General features: G+C 39.0%; 1 protein-coding gene across 1 annotated transcript in view; it reads left to right on the top strand.

Moving 5' to 3' along the window:
* The first annotated feature begins 2,196 nt into the window (after positions 1-2,196).
* Positions 2,197-22,624, top strand: part of LOC124159750 (rac GTPase-activating protein 1-like) — a 34,778-nt gene continuing 14,350 nt past the window's right edge. The window contains exons 1-10 of the mRNA XM_046535661.1: positions 2,197-2,507; positions 2,645-2,847; positions 2,920-3,091; positions 4,576-4,730; positions 6,713-6,902; positions 12,281-12,400; positions 13,334-13,511; positions 17,102-17,231; positions 17,983-18,129; positions 18,761-19,011. Of these exons, the coding sequence (XP_046391617.1) occupies positions 2,423-2,507; positions 2,645-2,847; positions 2,920-3,091; positions 4,576-4,730; positions 6,713-6,902; positions 12,281-12,400; positions 13,334-13,511; positions 17,102-17,231; positions 17,983-18,129; positions 18,761-19,011 (1,631 nt within the window). The 5' untranslated portion in view covers positions 2,197-2,422. The remainder of the gene's footprint in view (positions 2,508-2,644; positions 2,848-2,919; positions 3,092-4,575; positions 4,731-6,712; positions 6,903-12,280; positions 12,401-13,333; positions 13,512-17,101; positions 17,232-17,982; positions 18,130-18,760; positions 19,012-22,624) is intronic.

Raw genomic sequence — 22,624 nt, 5'->3', positions numbered from 1 at the left:
AAAATAATGTCACGTATAGGTGTGTGCATCAAATTTTTTAAAGAATAATATTCACATCAGAGTTAAATGAACTATAATTGGTCTTATTTTACAACCTTAAGGATTTAATTGTGAATTTTAAGTCCCTGGAATCATGCATGAATTTATTCTCAAACCTTGAATTTTGATATCTTACATTTCAAATGAAATGTTGCCATTTCAACGCCCATTTTCTGGCCTAAAAGGTATGTGACATAATGTTAATAGCAGTCAATATCTTAGTAGAATTTTTACAGCCACATAAAAACGTGGAATGCCAGGCAAGACAACAGAATCAAAATCTAGCACTCTTGACTCAAGTAGGATTAAAAAAGCGCAAAGAATAGAATTCTAGGTGATGTCAGCATCTACTTAGGAGGTTCAAGCAGCTTCTTGGCTTGGTATTGAATAAATTTAAATTTGACATACAATGTGTGTTAACTAACATATTCCCTATCCTTGTATAAATATGTAAATGTTCTTAAATTCATTAATATGCATAATACTGTTTAAAAGTATTGAAGTAGGTAATTTTTGGGTGTCTCAAAATTCTTATCCATCACAGTGATTATGTAAGATTAACTTTGAATTTTGTAAAATTTCCCTGGAAAACCGGGAATTATGCATGAATTTTTCCTCTTTCATTAGCTGGACACCCTGTCTATGCTTTGAATTTTTACTATCGCCAGGTTGTATTTTCTTTAGTCCAAGGGGCTTTCTTTGAGATTTCCCCTTTTCTTAAACCATGAGGTTTGTAGCTCTGGTTTTTTCAATTATTTTGTGTCCCCAGCATTGCCACTTCCCAAGTCCCTCCAAATGATCTCTGTCCTCCTCACAGCTTGAGTTTCTCAATGTGAGCATCAGTGACCAGTGTGCATGATATATTCAGAAAATGTTGCATCAAGGTGTTCCCTACTAGGTCTTCCATCATTTTTCCTCACTAGCTAACCTCTCACTGTGCTAGGAGCCCCATTGCTGCGTGGCTGTCCCTTCCCACTCTAAATTTATCTAATTCCCTCCTACTTGCTTCCGTCTGCGACTCCTACTCAACAAGACCACCTGACGATAAAGGGGTAGTTTCCTTCATCAAAGAAAAACAAATGCATTGATTGCATTTCTTTATCCACCTTTAGTGCATTCATAATATTCAAATTATTCGGTTTTAGAAATCCCAGTTTAGACGAATGCTAATGGTCAATTTTAACCTCATTTGAAAAATGTCAGATTGGCAGCCATGCAATGCCACTCCACGTGACGTCACAGGGACCTAGATTCTATACAAGTAGTTAGGAGTTTTATATCGTCTGAAATTACCAATGCGTGCATTAGGCACAGAGCTCAGGGAAACATTTCTTAATATTCACTTATTAAAATTGCCTATGGTCGGAAAGTTTCCTTCGTTTGACAGGGTATCAATAATCCTTATTGAAGCCAAGCACTACCTGCTAGCAGGGTACTCTATGCTACCACTATGCTTAGCAGCAAGCAGCCTGCATCGTAGTGGCATTCATAGCCTCGCACCCAGGTGGCATCACACAGCAGCAAACAGATGTCACACAGTCTTTTCCCAGGATTCATACTTACAAGGGGAGACCACGAAACTTGCTCCGCCTTTTTCAATGCCGTATTTTTTATGGCCTTCGGAATGGTGAACAAATCCCCAAACTAGTAGTGGTTCCATTGAATGGGCTTTGGTTTGGCTGTAATTAATTAATTTTCATGCGGTACTTTTCACAATCCTCATATAGTCCCATGGTAACGCCCTCTCCACAAGCGGGTCGGGTGGGGTATTATGGGGGGGTACTATTCTTGATTTTTCATGAACACTGAGGAAATATTACAATAAAATAATGGTAAAAATTATTTTTTAAGAGTTTCATGTAATTTTTAAATAGCGAAGCGTTCTTTTGAGATGAAAGTTATGGATCGAAGCGAGAGAATCTGATAGTATTTGAGTGTAACTGCCACTATCTTCATTTGCATTGACCGCCATGTCTTGCGACATCGCTAGCGCTATGCGGAACATAGTGGAACTATGAGGAAAGAGAGAGAAGGGCTTGGAGAAGGGGAAGCTCTGAAGCACGCCTCTGATTGGCTTCCTGTACTTATTTAGCAGATTTTGAACTTGTCCGTTGAAAACGAGGGAAAGAGGCGGAGGAGGCGGAACCAGGCGAGCACAGGCGAGCGAGGAGTGGACGAATGTCAACGGGGAGTTGGGACGGAGAGTCGGAGAAATGTAAATTTGTTAATCTTTCCGGTCATGTAGTTATTATTCTTGTGTGCTTAGTGTAGCAATTTACCGTGAAGTTTTCAGTGCAAGTGTCCATCTAAAACCGTTCCACGTTGTTAGAGGATAATATTTGTGGTTTTTAAATAACAATTGGATTTCGGTGGTAGTATCAACATGGTCGAGGAAGGGTTATCCTTAGGAGCATTATTCGATGATATTATTAGACTTCAAAATATTCTGATCGATGGATCCGAGCAAGGTGCGTACAATGCATTTGAAAGGTTGATATCACTGTCTTAATTTATGTGTGGCTTCTCGGTTTTGAAGCTTGATAATGTTAAAGCTCATGTGTCAGAGCGGCCCTAAATACATTGATGTGCGTGATTTGGATTTCAGAGTTTTTACGGTTCGTTATCAATCAAGAAGAATGCAGACTTCAGTGGTGTGCAGCGGTCGAAGAATGTAAGAGATTACAAGCTGCATTGGCCAAGTCGCAGAAGGAGATGTCTGCTTCAGAAAATAAAATACAAAGCGCCAGAAGAATGCTAGATCAGGAAAGGAAGAGAAGGAGGCGGATTGAACTAGAAAATCAGGCATTGGTATGATGAGCCCTGCCACTGTAAAAGACGAGCATATTTGTGTGGTATTGAAGAAGTGACTTTTATTTTTAGGAACGACAAATGGCTCTCATCAGAGACTTGCTTGTGCCTCAGCAGAACCAGCTTAATGAAGAAACGAAGGAGAAGTTGGCGCTTTTGAATTCCACTGTGAAGAATACGAGAAACAGTCGCGCTGGACTTGATGATGATAGACTTAAAACCATCACCGAATTTGACACAACAGGTTAGTTGATGATTTGGCATTTAGGCGTACCGCATTAACCTCCTAAGGAACATGCTTTCAAAATTGCTCTTTTACAAGAAAATAAGTTTGAGCAAGAATGTCTTAATTCTATCTGAACTACTTTCTTAACTGAGTAGTTTCGTGCTTGACAGAGTGAAGTGTAATTAATGGTGGAGATATAATTTTCAATGCCTTAGTGTGAACAATTTTTCTCCCAACCTCAGATAGGAGGGAAATCTGAAAGTGTTTTTCCCATCGTCGAATTATTTTAAGTCACTGCTAATCGCTACTTTTCTGAAACGTTTGTGGGGCTAGATGCTCAAACTGCTGAGTACCTATGTGTTATCGTTCTGCAAAGCATTGTGTCTAATCATTACTCATGCTGATTTGGAGGATGGATTGACCTGTTAAAATGCCCGAGCTATCCTTGATTATCTGGTGAAACATTACATTTCATTGGCACATTAAGGGTAACTTTCAACCATGCAGAATTTTGTGTGCCCTTTCAGCAAGCAATGCTCATGTATATTTTAGAGCTTTTTTCTTAATTGACTGCTGACAATGTGTACAAGAACACAAGCGACCCTCTGTGACAATCACATTTTACAGATGTACTCTCTCAAGTAGTCATTGCCTGGGGATCTGAAAGGGGGAATAGTTTACCCCCATAATATTTCATTCAAGTGAACGCCCTTCATGTCTTGTATGTTAATTATTGGAGTAGGTGCGACTGGTCAAGATATTGTGGTGGTCACTCCTTTACATCCACATCATAGTACTGCAGAGCGGTTAAAGTAAATGTTACCACGTCTGTAGTGTTATGCGTGTCACTGTGTACCAAACACTGTGGTCTCTGCCCTCACTCTCATGAAGAAGAGCTGGTGGCCACACTGGTTATTGGGAAGCATGATTGTTGGTGGCTTTTCGATGCTAAGTCATGGCTTCTTCACAGGTTTCGGTATCTTTTAAATAGCCTACTTTATCTGAGGATGGACTTATTCCACCTTCCTAACACCGTCACTTTTTACCGACGACTGCATATTCAACACGCTTGTATCACAGCTAAGCAATATATAGAGGTCAACCCACCATCCACAACCTGGTGGATGCACTTGGTGACTTAAAATTAGCTGCAAGGGATGATTTTTATGGTATTTCATTATAATTCTCAAAATGGGCTGAAATAGGCACTTGCTTAGAATCCCAGTGGCATTGTAACATTCTCTATTTTTTTTTATCTCTTTTGGTTACATTTTTATGGAATTATGTATATCAATGAAATTTTGATGCATGACAGTTTATATGTTGTATGTATGCATGGCATTATGTACTGTCTATGTAATTATTATTATGAGGCTGCCTAATTATCTCATGCATTTTTATCTATGAAAACTATTTTTACTGTAATTTTGGTTGATTTGAAAAATGTTACCATCAGTGATGAAATTGCATTGGGATGGCCGTAATGGTAATTTTTTTTGCAGGCTCCATTCTCTCAGATTTGAGTTTTTCACGCTCAGAAGATGATTTAGACAACTCATTTTTGAGGTCTGGCAAAAAGTGGAAAAGTCAAAGGCCTTCTCTTGATAGCGGAGAGGCACAAGCTGCAAAACGAAGGCGATCATCCAGCAGCTCGAGCGTAAGTATTATCATACTATTGATAACCTATAAAATACCATGACTTTGTACAAATAGTTTGAAAGGTAGGACTTATTTATACTACGTATAAAAAGAGCAATCATGAAGATATAATCAACTATAGTCCTATTGCCATTCTCCCAACTTTTTCCAAAACCGTTGAAGAAGTAATATATAATAGATAAGTTATTTTTTTTGACAAACACTCCTTATTTAATCCACCAAAACTGTTACCTGAGGTATATCAAGAATTATTGGAAGATCGAAATAATAACATGACCTCAATTAGCATATTTTTAGATCTAAGTAAAACTTTGTGTCAATCACAAGCTCTTTCTACACAAGCTACAGCAAGGTTTATGGTATTTCCTATAATACCCTAAACCTATTAAAATCTTACGAAGAAGACAGAGAGGTTATTGTCCAAATAAATAGTTCCAATGGTGTAGCTATATCTTCTGCCAATCACATAACAGAAGGTGCTCTGCAAGGGTCACCTTCAAGATTGGGTCCATTATTATATCTTATCTATACTTATGACTTCACAATATTTATGGAAGGAATAGCTTTCACTATGTATGCAGATGATACATAAATGCAAATCTGTTCCTCTAATGCGCACAGTGCTATACCCACAGTACTAGAACCATTGAACAAGCAACTGAGTGGTTTTCTTGAAATGACTTTGAATAAAGACAAAACAAGACTTTTTCTTTGTGCACCAACAAGTTTGGCCAAATATCACTGCAACATCTTAACTCTAAAGAACTCTTTACCTTTTGAAATTCCTGAGAGCTTAAATTTACTAGGCCTTATTCTGGACTGCAAATTGAAGTGGAGCTCTCACGTAGATGCTCTGACCAAAAATTTAGCAAGGCAGATTTTGCCCTTAGAATCATCCATCAAAACTTCTCCAAATCTGCACCATTAATGCTGTACTGTGGTCTAATTTAACAATTTTGTTATCATTAGTATGCTCAATATTAAAGGCATTTAATGAATCTTCTGAACTTTTATAGGTAAATTTATTTATTTATTTATTTGCCCAGAGATTGATAACAGCATTGTGCATCAGTATAAGGCACGTCAATGAATTACACAAAGTGCATGTACAAGTATATTCAGTGAGATTAGCAGATACACATATACCTGCAGCTGCCAACTTTCAATTAACAGGCACTGTAGTTAAGTCAAGATGACTTACCATGAATTCAATCGATTTGCCTTTTACTTTGTGAAAATCCATGTTGAAATGAAAATACACAACCCTGGTAACTTTTCACTGGAAAATTATTTATTGATACTTTTTTATTTTACTATTTATTGGTCGCAAAGTCAAGAAGGGGAGGAAGGTGGACGTTCTGAAAGAGTTGGAGATTAAAAGAAATTTGAGTTTGGGACATGTCCTTAATGACATCATCTTCCTGAGAAACTCACCTCTCATTACCACTGCACTTAACCTTCACAATTTACCCCGCTCCAAACCGACCCTTTTCCCCGGCCGAGGAACCTTACCTGCCTCTCCTAGCGTGGGCTTAGTCATGCATCCCAACCATTCCCTCACCAACCCTCCAACTCCTCCCCAAATTTCCCCCCCTGTATAATCCTTCTCCCTCCCCCCTGCCAGAATTTGGGTATTTTTTGGATTGCGATATTATAAACAGTGTACTTGAGGATGATGCCTCAGCGTTGAAACACGTCGTACCAATAAATAATTTTCCTGTGAAAAGTTACCAGGGTAGTGTATTTTCATGACTTACCATTTTGGCAATGGTACAAATTGAAACTAAATATACATGAAACCCTTGCAATCGAAATATGATGTAAAAGTTTTTAATATTAGTTTAATTGGATGTTACAACTTATTTGACTGGTATGAAAAATAATCATACTGTATATGATGACGTATTACTTATGTTTCTCAGTCCCTACATATTGAGTAATACTTGCATTACTGAGATGCATTATCTTTAAAATTTTCAGAAGAGTCGTAAAGTCGAAGCAGTTGCTGAAGGGGGTCATGTGATAGCAACAACTACTGTTCGTGTTTCACGAGAAGGGCCAGTGAATGCCACTTGCACAATTGAAACTGGCAGAGACAAGGAAAATAAGAGGAAAGCTGCTCAACTTCCTCCAAGTACAGTAACACGTCCGTCAGCTCCTACTATTAATGGTAAGATCAGTGTTCACTTAGTTTTTATTCCCTAGAAGTTATTGACTCAATATAAAACATATTGAGGCCTAGTGGCATAGTACCGTATAAGCGCGTGTAAGAGGCGCACCTTTTTTCCTAGAAATTGCAGCCGAAAATGAGGGTGCGCCTCTTACACAAACTTCTAATCTTCCCCCCCTCCCCTTCACCGGTTGCAAGTCTAAGGGGAACTGAGTGGCCTTGGTTTTCAGTGTGAGTCAGTCATCTGTAATCCTCGGTCAAAAACAAGCGGCAGGCAGGGGAGTTTCTCCCTTAGTGACGTATTTTCAAAATGCTCCTGTTTGCTTTTCTTGTAAGCATCGCACCGTTACGTCGGTACCCCAGAGGTGAACATGGAAGATCGCGCAGGGTTTTTCGCTCCAGAGGGCGCGCTAAATTTACTGCCACGATTGGGCATCTCGCGGCATTTATACTGCATATAGTAATCGGTTATCAAAAGTAGAGAAACGCATATTTTTGAAGGACATACCTAGTTAATAGTCAATATCTGTCTTGCCGAGTAATTTCCATTATGCTGAGGACCTGATTTTCCAAAAATCATCTTCAGACGCTAATATGAGGATTATTGCAACTGAAAATTATGTTGGTGTCAAAACCTGCGCTTTAGAAAATTCGAACGAGTGTGTTCATTGTTGATGAAACACTTAATTGCAATTTTCCACAAAAATAAAATTTTTACTACGACTTAAGTTTCGATGATACTACATCATTTTCAAGTAACAACTGAGAGAGGAGAAATGGGGTGGAAGGTCCTCAAGGAGCTGGTTGGAATGGATAGGGGTGCAAGGCGTGGAGGGGAGGGGGGGAGGGGAGGGTGGAAAAAAACCGGAGGAGGTAAAAAGGTTGGGAACTGAAGGGTTTTTTCGGGGTTGACAAACTTGAACATAGAAATAAATGAATGCATTTTAAAACACGTGGCGGTCTTCTTGTCTTCGGGTGTTTCCGAGCGCCTTCCGTGAATGGTGTGGAAGGGGGGGAAAGACGTCTTCTGTGCTAGAAGGGTCATCGGGGGTGCGTTCTTCTGAGGGCGTGTAGGTGGGGGGCGGGGGGTCGGCGGTTAGGGTTCACCGTATGGTTCTTGTGGGATCTCTTTCACGTCGAGTGGGCGACAGGAGGGGGGGAGAAGGGATTTTAACACTTCTGGGAAACACACTATTGGAACTTAATGGCAAGCAAGGGTGATTTTGAAAGGTTGAGGTGGTCATTGAGAAGGGAAACCTGGGAATGTTTATGTTGGTGGATCTCTAATTGTTCCAAGGCGTCTAATTTCCTTCCTTTGATATTTTTGTGGAGCACTTTGGTTGTGAAGTTTGGATTGTGGCCACTCTCAATGATGTGTTTGGCCACCATCGACCAACCAACCACCAACACATCATTGAGAGTGGCCACAATCCAAACTTCACAACCAAAGTGCTCCACAAAAATATCAAAGGAAGGAAATTAGACGCCTTGGAACAATTAGAGATCCACCAACATAAACATTCCCAGGTTTCCCTTCTCAATGACCACCTCAACCTTTCAAAATCACCCTTGCTTGCCATTAAGTTCCAATAGTGTGTTTCCCAGAAGTGTTAAAATCCCTTCTCCCCCCCTCCTGTCGCCCACTCGACGTGAAAGAGATCCCACAAGAACCATACGGTGAACCCTAACCGCCGACCCCCCGCCCCCCACCTACACGCCCTCAGAAGAACGCACCCCCGATGACCCTTCTAGCACAGAAGACGTCTTTCCCCCCCTTCCACACCATTCACGGAAGGCGCTCGGAAACACCCGAAGACAAGAAGACCGCCACGTGTTTTAAAATGCATTCATTTATTTCTATGTTCAAGTTTGTCAACCCCGAAAAAACCCTTCAATTCCCAACCTTTTTACCTCCTCCGGTTTTTTTCCACCCTCCCCTCCCCCCCCTCCCCTCCCCCCCTCCCCTCCACGCCTTGCACCCCTATCCATTCCAACCAGCTCCTTGAGGACCTTCCACCCCATTTCTCCTCTCTCAGTTGTTACTTGAAAATGATGTAGTATCATCGAAACTTAAGTCGTAGTAAAAATTTTATTTTTGTGGAAAATTGCAATTAAGTGTTTCATTATGAATCAATTCCACTCCATCTCGCTTGATTCCTCGAATTTTATATGTTCATTGTTGGACTAAATTGTGGATGGAAGAAATCAGAAATACTTATAAGTGAAGAGCGCGCAAGGAGAGGTCCAGGGGAAGGAGCGGAGTCTTCGAAGCAAGCAACGAAAAACGGAGGGGAAGGAGCACGCTCCCTCCCCTCCGTATTTCAAGCTACGAGGCTATGAGTGGAGGAGCACGGGAAGAACACGTCCGATCTTGCATGTGACGTCGTTGCCTTCGAAGCGAAGGGGCGAAGGCGCAGCAATGTGATATACGCAGTTTGCGTTGCCTAAAGTTTCCAGTCCATCTCGTCTTGTTTGAATGCGCTTATGCTACGCTTGTTTCTTCCGAAATTGTCCTGTTGGACCATTTTGAATATTAGTAGCCTTGTTGTAACTATAAATCTTTGTGTCAAACAATTAGGGCTTAAAAAAACTTATATTCTGTCAGATATGCGTCGCGTTAGATCTCTTCCTTTTTTGTAACCTCGTGCGTGTCTTACAATTATTGAAGGCTATCGAGATATCTTTGGGCTCAGTAGATGACTCACCTAGCGTTTGGCCTCCATAAACTGAGAGATCGATCAAGGTCAGTTGGTGAGACGGGGTAGGGATGAAACACGTTTCCATTGTTCCCCTGTAACTTGATGTTTTCCTATTTTCCTGTGGGGTCTCGGAAAGAAAAAAAATGGCAGAGGCATTGGCTGATGGAGGGCTGAATGTGGCTCCATTTAATCTACGACGTGGTTATTATCCTACGGCGCTGAGATTGCCCCGCTTGTTGCCCAAGCTCTTGGGAAGGTTCATGCTATGTGCTTGTCGTGTTTTGCCTTAAAATTTTCCACGGCAGCAATTCTATTGCAATACTCCAGCGAGAGCATTTAAACAAAATTGTTCGTGAATAGGACAAGCATCGTAGAGCAACGGCATATGCGAAGAGAGGATCGGAACTCTTTCTACTCCCTCTTATGCCGCTATTACCGCTAATTAATATTGAAAGAGAAAAGTTCGATAACCGTCGAAATTCCAGGCGAACATCTGCAACACTGCACGATAGTATAAAAAAAAATGCCGCAAATTTTTTTCTTCATAGCTCCGATGCTCAAAATAGGGGTGCGCCTCTTACACACGCTTATATGGTACTCTTTTATTCCTCAACAACATTCTTTATGAAACCTGGTACAAGCTATCATCATTTTGTTCCTTTTGAAAAGTAGTGATATACATCCAAGTACAGTTTGAGTCAATGCTATGAAAATGCAGTTTGAGGTAAATGCTTTTAAAGATGCCTTCAGCTGTTTGGATCCTAATTTATTTTTCCATCATTGAGCACCTCCTCCATTGCTTTGTATTTATCCCGTAGGGCACTTGCATGAAGCAAGGTAGAATATTAAAAATGAATTTCTTTGATTTACAGTAAGAAAACTGTAATCTGGGGAATGAAACTTTTCAGTTGTCATACTTGATTGCCCCACTTTAAAAAGTAGACAAGAAATTATAGCTATGAAAATTTATGACATTCAATGTCATAATTAGATGTGTTAAATAACTTTGGATGAATTTTTCATTTCAAATTAAAGGACAAAAATATTACTTTTATAAATCGGAGTTGAATGCATTGCCATTATACACCGTTTACAATGTAATAATTATATGTATACGTATTCATGTATGAATGTAGAATAATTTGTTGTTGACATGTTTGATGACCAATTATGTATCTCACGTATACATGCCTTTACATGTATCCCTGCATTCTGACGTGTAGCACCCATTTTGAAATATTGTTTTTGCTTACTCTTCGTTTGGATAACCGTGCACTTAGTTAACCTGATCACCACCCGACCTTCTATCTGCCTCTCCCTCCCCGGATTTATACTTTTATGTTTGGACCCTCCCTCTAACCTGCCCCCCCCCTCCCCTTCATCTGGTCTTCCTCCCCCTTTCTTTTGTAGAATATATAAGGCTCGACATTGTAAGTGCTCCTTATGTTTGTCCTGAGAATGATGCTATAGCCGTAGACACTAGTCGACAGCGTATAAAAGTTTGTAGAACAGTACTGGGTTTTTTTACTTCGCCATGAACTGCACTCAGTTGCTTAGAAAACACTGCTTGAAACATCAAGAGTTCTGCAATATATTTTAAGCTCTGTCTGCCTGATCCAGCATTTTGAACCCTTGCCTTTCTGCTTCATGCTACATTGTTCTGATTTTTAGTTTTGCCGGTCACGGTTACTCTGTCTTCACTAAATCACCTTCTTTCTGTCAATACTACTGATTTCTTCTATTAGAGCTGGGAGAAATCATAACAGTGAGTTGATTTCATAGTCTTAATTTTCCTGTGTTTTAATATATTGTGGTTTCATTGCTGGTCATTCAGAGATCCTGTCTCAAGATAACAAATGATTTCAGGTAATTTTCGGTTCAAATGATAAGAAATTAGAATGTGCATGATAAATGCTATATTTTATCCTACTATGCTAACCTGCAGATTGTCACTTCATAACATGTGGCCAACATTGTTACAAAGTTTCCTCAGGAGATGCTTGGCAATCAAAACTGTATTATTTGGTGCGGCACTTTTCTCTCTGTCTTAATTTGCCATGATAACTTTTTTTGTTGTTGGACCATGAGTTTTGGTAATTTGTTGCTCACCAAATGGAGATCTGGTATTGAAGGGCAGTACTTCAATTCTTTATATTTGCTATGTCTTCTTGTGTTCTTTGTCCTTCATTCTTTTTCAATATCTTGTTCGTAGGGTCTATGATGGCTCAAGTTTTACATTTTGTTGTTAACACTTATCTTATTTGCATGTTGCACCACACTTTAACTTTTTTTCCACAATGTTCACCATATTGCATGGGAGATATGTAACCTCTGAAATCTCACACACATATTTTTATTGTTTTTGCTTACTCTTCTTCAATAATGTCCTGAAGTTTGTGTTTCAGATAATAATGCTTGAAACATCTGGAGTTTTGTATTGTAGTACTTCCTCTCGCATCTGGCGTTTTGAACACAAATGACTACCCTTTAGCCTTCTACTTTTTATTTTTTGTCGTTCACTTTTTGGTTGCTTTGTCATCACTAAATCACCTTCTTTCTGTCAATACCACTGATTTCTCCTATTAGAGCTGGGAAAAATCATAACAGCAAGTTGATTTCAGAGTCTCGATTTTTCTGTGTTTTTATATATGTGTTGTGGTTCCATTGCTGATCATCCAGAGATCCTCTCTCAAGAGAATGGTTACTGCAAAAATCAACCATTGCCTCCACCTCAAAAGCTGCAGGGTCGACGCCAACTCCCTCCCCCTCCACACATTGTCAGCATGTATGGATACTCAGGTTTGCATCATATAATAGTATTACTTGAGAAGGTATTGTTCGTCTCATTAAGCAGTTCATGCTGGTGCAGCTGCCTATTGTAGTATGAAGGGCTTACAAGCTTGGTGTCTTATTTTTATGATAATGAACAAATTTCAGTTAATTTTCATGTGTGGGTGCTTCCTAATCGATTGCTTAGGTAAGTGTTTTTAATTGAATTGATTGCATTTGAGTTCGGCCCATAGAGTTTCTCATCCAGAAGAGATTTCATGTAATGTTCTTAGTACTTTTTAAGTTCATTTTTAGTCAGATAACCAGAAAAACCAATAAGTGAATGAAAATATGTGGTGATTTTGGAGTTTTTCCCACCTTTTAGCATGAAAAAATCAAAGACTGCACTACTATTAGTCAATAAGTCACTGCTAATTTAGGTTACTCGAGCATTTTTAATCATGAAAGGGAAAAGGTGTATAAAATGCCACCACCATGAACATAGTTTTAGTGCCTTTGAGAAAAGTTTGAGAAAATTCTGAAGCAAAGGAGTCCATGAAACAACAGACTTTGTTCTGACCACAACTCTACTTAACCAGTTTTAGTTAAGACTCTATAGTTATTCATTTAGTTCAATTACTTAGAACTTAATGAGAAAATAGCTCCAGTGGCTTGATTAAAAATTTGTGAGAAATATTGGGGAATGTTTGTTTGTCAGAGTTTTTTTTTCTGCCATGTTAATGTGCGTTTGCGAGAATGATTTTGGTGGACCGGAACGGAACATGTACAAATGCATGAGCCAACTTAGAACAGGTTCTAATTTGCATGCATTTGCACAAGCTGGGTGGTTACACGGTGCATTTTGGCGTTCATTCTCGCATTCATACATTTAGACATTAACCTGTATGTGTGAATGTGTTGTGTAACCAGGCCTTTAGTTATTTCATCACTTTCTTCTGGCAGATTCTGATGAAAAGTCTGGTCTGTCTACAAAGACCAAGGGAAGGCAGTCTGGTGGTGGTTGGTGTGCTCCAGATATTGGAATTGCTTTTGAAGCTTCAAAGAGAATAAATAGCCGGCAGCATTGTTTTTCAGAGAAGACTGTCCTCAAATCAGAAGAGTGCACTCCATGCGGGAAGAGGTTGGTATTGCTGTATTCTATTATTGTATATGGCTAATATCAGGAAGCGACGATCAGCATCCATTACTATGTACCGAAACACCATTTAAAAAATAATGGTTGAATATTTCACAAAATCAACCCAAGTTATGAGCTTTTTTATGAAAGAGCATTAGCATGAAATTTTGTGGAACCAAGTGAATTTCGTGCAACCTAGTAAATTTTCCGTCATATTTCATGTTTTTGCGGATCGCAAAAATTCCATGCCCCTGCATTTGGTATATGTAGTGGTGGGTGGCAATGATTATTTTATGCTGAAAAGATTATCTGTAATGCAGTTTGCAGTCCATAATTGTTTAATAAGGTACTTACTGTATTTTTTTGTGTGGGTGCTTTTCCTCCTATGGATGTATGCTAACTTAAGGTAAAAAATTAAATTAATCTAATTTTTTACCTCAAGTAATTTCTAAGTTTAACACCGTAATAATGCTATGACATTGAAGTTTTCATCGGAAGACTGAAAGAATATTTTCTGTATTTTCTTTTGGTGTGTTCCTTTTAGTCAATAGAAAGAAAATGTATTGTATTGCATTCTTGAATAGCCTAGCTTTGCTACAATTATGTCTGTCATTTTAATGGGAAGAAGTATATATAAGGGTTGTAACAAAAGGAAGGTTCCTATATTTTTTACAAATAGAAAAATTTGTTAGTTGCTATTAATTTTCACATTGTTGAAAAGCTCACACTTTAGCCTATTTTTCAACATACCGTATATCTCCGAATATAGTCCCCCCTTTTTTTCCAAAAATGGCTGCGGAAAAGTAAGGGGGGGGGACTATAATCGAGTGTAATCCAGTTAAGCATACTAAAGGTGACCATAAAAGTTATAAATAACGGCATAATGGCTAATGTTCTCGTAGTCTTTCTATTTGAGTATATTTATGAAGATTATAATCGGAGATATTAGTAAATACTGCCACGTTTTACCGGAAATTTAGACAATTTTTACCACAAATGCTGTAAAGATACGATTCTTCCGATTCAAATAGCATATCGAATATGTGTTTTCACGGAATCCATCGGGTAGCCGTTAATTTTTCTTGGAAAAGTATTGTTAGAATAATTCAATCGACACTGATCACTTAATGGCGCAAAACAGTAAATAATTAAAATGAAAACTAAACACACACTATCATTACATCAATCGAACACTGGAATTGAATCAATAGTATATGCACCCGTCGCTCATTTAATAGTTACACGATTTAAATAATTGCGAAAAATAAACAGATAAAGTGAACCTTTCGTGACGATTTAGCATTTCATTGCGTCCGTAGCTACTATACGTCCGTGCAGTTTGTGTTTACAACCACTGCCTTTACCGCCTTCACAGAACAAGAATGCGCAATAGGTGATGCATTTGTTTCTGAAAAGGCGCAATAATCGACGACTTTAAACCAGAAGCGCCGGCATTACTGCATTTGATCGAAATCCAGCGACTCAGCATCGAAAGTGTGATCAATTTATTGAGGAATATATTACATTCGCCAGGGTAAGTAGGATCGATAAATTACGTCACATAACGTTTCGAAATTATTTCTGCGATATTTTCTTTATTAAAAATAATTTTACGTTCAACAGTGAGGTGATGGATCAAGTAGAAAGATGAGGATCAATCGTGCGGCAGATTAGAGGCCATTAAAGATGGAGTTTCGATGCCAATTTAAATATAGCCGTTGCAGAATACGCCGTAAATCATAGTATTCACAGCGCTTGCAAAGCGCTAATACATCGCGGAAGTCATTTCGGGGGTCTCGATGCGGCAGATTCAAAGAATTAGAGGAAAATATCGTCGAATTTGTGCGCAAATGCAGAGCAGAAGCTCTTTGTGTAACTTATGCAATGATTCGCGACGAGGCATTGAAAATTGATATAATATTTTTTTCAGTTTTAATGTTTGTTGGAAAAAGTTTATTTCTTAATTTTATTACTTTGATATTTGTAAGTCCTGTAGTTTAATTATTTTGCTTAGCAGGCATTTGATGGCAATATTTTTATAATGTTTATAATTTATTTAACACAATTTTATTTAGATTTCCTAAATTCTTCAGGTCACTTGGATTTGTGATGACTTGATGGGTGTGTTACACTGGATCTAGGAAAGTTTCAGGGCCAAATGCAATACTGTTTATGGGATTTAAGTTAAAGCTTATATATTGGCATTGTTTGTAGTCATTTGGAAATCAAAAATATTAATAATTTGTGAATGTTTAAAAAATACATTAGCCTTGGATACTTAAAAAATTTTCTCATTTCTTCATTACATCTGGTTAAGGAACTATAAATTACTGATACATGCAATGGATTAAACATGTTTTAGGTATAGTTATTTTGTTGTGATGGAAAATATGTGAACAGATTTGTTCTTAATCTACACAGGAAATAATAGTTTTTATCAACTCTAGAATCTTAACTTGCTAACCACAGAAAAATTGCCTTCCTTTGCATTTTAAAATTTTTCCCAAAACTGAGGTCTCAAAATTGGGGGAGGGGGGACTATATTCAGAGGGGGACTATATTCGGAGATATACGGTAGTTTCCTTTTTTTTTTGACACTTTTGAAGACGGTGTTCCAGCTTTTGTATCCCTAAGTTGAAGAAGTCTCCCATCAACCCATTGAGGAAGCGTGTGACCTCTGCTCGGACTTCGTCTCTCTTGAAACGTTTGCCACCTAAGTGTTTTGTTTATGGGGTGTAATGGAACACCCACATTTCATCTCTCATGACGATAGACTCCAGCAACTTCTCTTGGTTGCCTCCCTCCTCATATTGTTGAAGAAATTTGCGAGCTGTGTCAAGGCTTTGCTCCATGCATCCATCTGTCAGCATCCAGGGGACACAGTGAGCACACATATTACAATAACCCAACGTTTCTGTTGAAGTTCTTTCAATTGTGCCGTTGGAAGCTTCAGGAATGTGTTCAACAAATTCACGGACAGTGACCCTCCGATCTTTGAGTAGCTCACCATTGATCTTCTGGACAATTGTATCCGAAACCAGCGGTCTTCCACTCCTTTCTTCATTGTGAACTTCTGTTAGGCCCTCAGCAAAAGCCGTGCACCATTTGCGGGTGTGTTGAACGGACGTATGCAGTCTTCACCATAAACATCAGCCAGTTGCCAATGAATCTCCACGGGCGGTATCTTCCTTGCATGGAGAAATTGGATTACTGCTCGATCCTCACACTTGGCAGGAACGGGGATCAACCCTTTCATTGTTGATGGTTGCTAAGCCAATAATGAGCGACACAGTGAATCGCGGACTGGCGGACTCAAGAGTAGAGGAACCACTGTGCACGTCACAGTTGTGGGATTTAGCCTAGCACTCTCTCAACATTATAGTTCATTAAGAACCTTACTTTTGGTACAGCCCTCGTATGTGGAGGTGATTTTTGTTAGATGTGGTCATACATTTTGAATACATATTTTGTTGTATCAGCATGATTGTATGTAATAGTTGTAATCTAGTGTTGGTGGTCTTGAGAATTTTTATGTATCCACAAGTTGTATTTATTTTATTTCATTTCTATTGAACATCATTTTTCTTTTTCAGGATTAACTTTGGAAAAGTTGCTTTGAAATGTAGTGATTGCAAAGTTGTTTGCCACGCAGAGTGCAAAGAAGAGGTTACCCTTCCTTGTGTTCCATCAGGCGGCACACCGAATATTAAAAAGGGTCAAAAGGTTGGTTGAACAGAGGTATTAACAATTCTTCTCTTGCAAAGCAGGCGAATCCAGTTGAAATGAGTTCCTTTTCAAAATATAGCTGCTATTTATGCACCTCATTTGTTGCGTAGTGAGATGGTTTCATCACGATTTTATAGTGTGATTAAGAAATGATGATTGGTTTCTGGGTTAATTCTGCATCGACTCATTTCTTGGTGGACGATCGTTTCCAAGGCGTTCCAGCTCCCATCTTTGGATCGAATAATAAATGATTAAAAATAATGGTAAATAAAAATAAAGCTCTGCGTTGATAAATGAATATTGATTGTTTAGACTTTATTTTCAAATATTTACGTGCTTAAAGCTTTAGGTCTAAAACCAGTTTTTGTGGATTTAATTTTCAGAAGCAAAGTTTTGTGCTTGAATATGGTGCATTTGTCAACTTTCTGATACCACCAGGAAACTAATTATCTAAGCAAAATGTTAATTATTTTATTTGATCCTGATATTTTCTACAGCTTGTTGTGGATTGTTTCTTTACATTTTCCTGCAGTCATTTTGTAAAGATTTTTTTGGAATCCCTTTTTATTATTCTGCATATGTTGAATCTAATGCTTGGGAATATTTGTATCTGGGATTTTTACCTAGCCTCAACTATTGTTATCTATTTTTTACTGCGTCAATCAGTATAGAATTTTCTGATCTCTAGTATTTTATCGAATTATGTTTACAAATGAATTGTGTTAAATTGGTTCTTCCCTCTCCTCAGGCCTCCATTGCTGATTATGCACCAATGAGTGCTCCTATGATTCCTTCGATTGTCATCCACTGTGTCAATGAGATAGAATCCCGGGGACTCAATGAAGTTGGAATTTACAGAGTACCAGGATCTGAGAGAGAAGTGAAATTTTTGAAGGCACGTATTCAACGAATGTTTGTTGAAGGCAACATCTTTGAAACATTCACAAGTAACTAGCACGCACCCTTTGTTCTCATCTCACGTAGACTTTGTGTTGAAAATAACTCTTAACATTAACCCTTTCTTGCCGGCACCTACACTAGGAAAAAGTTTTCGTGCTACGAGTAGCGTAAGAATATTTTAAACCTCTCTGTACAGAGCTCTGTTTTGAGGGCGAGTTGCCTGGGTATTTTCGTCCCTCAGATTTGGGACCTAACTCAATGGGGTGTCCCTTACCCTGGCCACTGGTCAAGACCCTCTAACCCTATCATAGCACGAATCCACGGTCAACTTGATGCATTACCAGTGCATCACCAAACATAGTAGTCAATTTTCAAGTGTGTAATCACGACTACCGTATTTCTCCGAATGTAGTCCCCCTCTGAATATAGTCCCCCCCCCCTAATTTTGAGGCTTCAGTTTCGGGAAAAGTTAAAAAAATGTGTTTGAATATAGTCCCCCCCCTTTACTTTTACCTCAGGCATTTACGGAAAAAAAGGGGGACTATATTCAGACATATACGGTACATATCAGCAAGTATGTAACTCTGAGGGTGGTCAATTTGATAATAACATTTCATTGCTTGCAGGAGAAATTTATGCGAGGGAAGGGTGCCCCTAATCTCCATGGATATGATATTCATGTGGTGTGTGGTGTCTTGAAAGACTTCCTCCGCAACCTGAGTGAGCCCCTCATTACACGTGTTTTGTGGCAAGACTTTGGAAGAGCAGCAGAAGTTACTGACTCAGAAGACTCAGTAGCTTTGTTATATGAGGCCATTGCAGAGTTACCAAAACCCAATCGGGATACTCTGGCATACATCATTCTACACTTGCAAAAGTAAGTACATAGTTACTGAAAACCTTAACCCATTAAAGCCCCTAGCTCTACTGGATGTAGTACCCATGAATGCCCTGGTTTTCTAAATTCTGTTTTTAAATGAAATTGATGCAAAATTAGCTAATGAATCTTATTTAAACCATATAACTGCATGAAACTCAGTTAGTTTCATTGTTTTAACTATTTTTACTGTGAGGTTGAAAACAACCATTTAGGAATATATGTTATGAAATCACATTTTCATTTTCTTGCTTAGGCGTGTTTTGCGTGTTTTGGCCATGGTGTCTACCTTCAAATGCTCTCTATTCATGCAACTCACAGACATGTGGGTATACTGCTGACTGCTTTCTGCTGCCCGAGGAACAAAAGAAGATCGAGCATTCGTGAATGTTTATGCCATAATATTTTCACCAAAATGAACTTATTATTTATCAAACGGCAGTTTACTAGATGAATTTGAAACTGAGCTCTCCACGTTAACTTCATTTCTAACAAATTGCCAGCAATTACACAGATTAGGGACTCATGGTGAAGGTTTTCCGGCGATGGAAACTCTCGCTATGGCGAATGTCAACGCCAAAAAGGCCTCGTAAAAACGAATTTTTTTACATGCTAATCATAGGGTCAATTGACGGTGCTTCGGCTATCTCTCGTAATGGTGGGGGTCTCACAATAGCCCGTACTTGCTTTAACACTGTTATACTGTGTAAGCTTTAATTAAATATTCCATCTATTTTCTTTGACATCCAAATAATTTACTGAGGATTGATGCAATACTTGTCTTCAACAAAGTTTATTCACTTAGTACCTTGGATTCCTATCTCATTATTAGAAATATGGTTGTCATTCAAATCTGCTCCCCAGAATTATCCTTTGTACATTTTCCAGGTATCTCAATCAAATCTCAACTCTCTTTTGTTCATTTTATTGTATATGATAAAGGCTCCTCACTGTTCAGGAAAGCACGTTGCTGGCCACTCAGCGGTTATCAAATAAAGACCTACATTAATTTGCTTTTTTCCTATTTTTCAGCAATTTTTTTATTCTTTAATCCCCTCTTCACTAATTAACTCTGTGAAGCTGTTTTAATGCATAAGTTGTTAAGTTTATTCTTGCAACGCATCAAAAATTGCCTTGGAAACTTTCGCACCGTAATTTTGAGGACTCAAATGAATCAGCGTCATTTGCAATTATCCTGTGCCACTTGTTGGTCAACCCAACTTCCTACATTGAGGCGCCAGCTGTGACACATTATTTTTTTCAACTACCCTGAGAATTTGGCTATTGAAGGAAAGATGTCCACGCTGTCTAGAAACAGTGAAATATGTAGAGTGTTCCCGCATGTACCAACACTTCCCCAAATTGTCAAAATAATTTGTCATGACAGTGCCAAAGTGGAAGATATGAACGAGAATGTGGTTGAATTCTGAGCAAAGGCATGAATGGTTTGGCAATATGAGTGACAAAACTGTTTGTGTTGCTTGTAGGGATAGGGATCATTGAAAGGATAGTTGAATACAAAGTTTCCGATACAAAGTGCCCAAGCATGTCTTTTTCTTATTTATATTATTTTTGAGTGAATTAGAACTAGCGATTTGTAGGGTAAGCCTGCAGTTACAGTATTTATACTAGAGATGTGCGAATAGTATCCGCGAATACTCGAATACCTCGAATAATAGAAAGTATTCGATATTCGAGATCTCGAATAGTTATGCCAAAGGTACCGTCTCGAATACCTCGAATACTTTGAATTTCGCGTCATACACTGTCGCTCGCACGTCGTTGGTAGTTGACTCGGAAAAATGAGAACTCGTCTAGTGCATGCAGCGCCGTTTTAGGCAAGCTGACGAAATACATCAAATTCACGGGTTTGAGCGGTGAAAAGAGTTCGACGTGGGGAACCGAAATTGATCGGATGAAAAAAATCCGAAAATCCCAGGTGTCCCCTATCAGGAGAACCTCAGTTCCGTGGGATAGCGACATTGGCGCATTTCCCACGATCCGCTATCCCCATCCATTCAGCGTTCGCCCCCCCCCCCCCCTCTCAGACGATGTCCTCTTCCCCGAAAACAAAAAAAAAGGTCCCGGCTCGTGCAGGGATCATATTACGAAGACCTCAGCTTTGAAAAAAATATCAAGTTACCGGAAAATAATAGAATCGTGTTTCACCCTTCCCTCTTTCTCCCCACTGACCATTTTCCCGCATCCATCTTATGATAAAATGAGAGGAGGTGTTTGCCGTGTGTCCTTTGTGGCTAATAATGACAAGCACTTATTTTGAATCTTCCCCAGGAGATGAAACTACCATAGGGAGGAACTCAGTGCCGTGGGATAGTGAAATTGGCGCATTTCCCACGATCTGCTATCCCCCTCCATTCAGCATTCGCCTCACCCACTCTTGACGATTTCCTCTTCTCCGAAATCAAACAAAAGATCCCAGCTCGCGCAGGGATTGTATTACAAAAACCTTAGCTTCAAAAAATATCAAGTTACGCGAGAAAAATAGAAACGTGTCTCGCACCCACCCCCTTTTCTCACCCACTGACCTTTTTCTACCTACCTGCTTCGAATTTCCCCCTTTCTCGAGGTCAACTGCTGCATGAGTCATCTACTAGCCCGAAAGGTGTCTAACAATGACTTTCGGCAATTGTTATTACACCTTTATTGGATTGAAATATTAGTAATGTGCGCGTAATTTAAAAAAGAATAAGACCAAACACGACATATTTCTGACTTTATTTAAGCATTTTGCGCAAGAAAATAAATACCGGGAAGAAGAAGAAATACGACGGAGGCGTAATGCTCAAATAGGGTGGTTTCCTATTATTTTTTATTGCCTAAATCGAAATATTAATACTCCTGAAGTACGTATTTAACGCTTTTAGAGTTTTATAAGACGATATCTATTTTTCGCGATTAAATTAAAAGTGAAAATTTTCAAGCGCGCGAATACGCGACGGGTAAGTATGAATGCCGGGAAAAACTCCGCGTGACGTCGTTCTGGTTCCCGCTGCCGCAAGTGAGGTGACCTTGGGGCGAGGCTCTGAGCGCTATTACGACGCAGGATGCTAGCAGGTAGCCGAGTACCATGCTAGCTGGTAGCGCTTGGCTTAAATAAGGATTATTAATACCTTATCAAACAGACTGTGTGATTATTAAGACATGTTTCCCTGAGCTCTGTGCCTCATGCATGCATTGGTAACCTCAGACGATGTAAAACTCCGATCCTCTCGTGTAGAAACTAGGTCCCTGTGATTTCACGTGGAGTGGCATCGCATAGGCGCCAATCTGGCCTTTTTCAAATGAGGTAAAATTGAACATTGCCATTAGTCTAAACCGGTATTTCTAGAACGAAATAATTTGTATATTATGAATACACTAATGGTGGGTAACGAATCACAATCAATACCTTTCGTTTTCTTTAATGAAGGAAACTACCCTATTGTTTACATAAAATTAAAATATTCCATTAATCAGCTAAATTCCTGTTTGAATCCTTTAAAGGCAATCACAATTACTCGCCAAAATCTTGGGTTTCCTGCTGCATAGGCGACCTAGTCAAACATTTTCACATTCATCGTTTAGTATTCGAGGTATTCGAAATTCGAGGTAT

The sequence above is a fragment of the Ischnura elegans genome, chromosome 5 (genome assembly GCF_921293095.1).
Source record: "Ischnura elegans chromosome 5, ioIscEleg1.1, whole genome shotgun sequence".
In the NCBI taxonomy this organism is placed as follows: domain Eukaryota; kingdom Metazoa; phylum Arthropoda; class Insecta; order Odonata; family Coenagrionidae; genus Ischnura; species Ischnura elegans.
The sequence above is the reverse complement of the archived record's forward strand: the minus strand, read 5'-3'. Positions and strand labels throughout refer to the sequence as shown.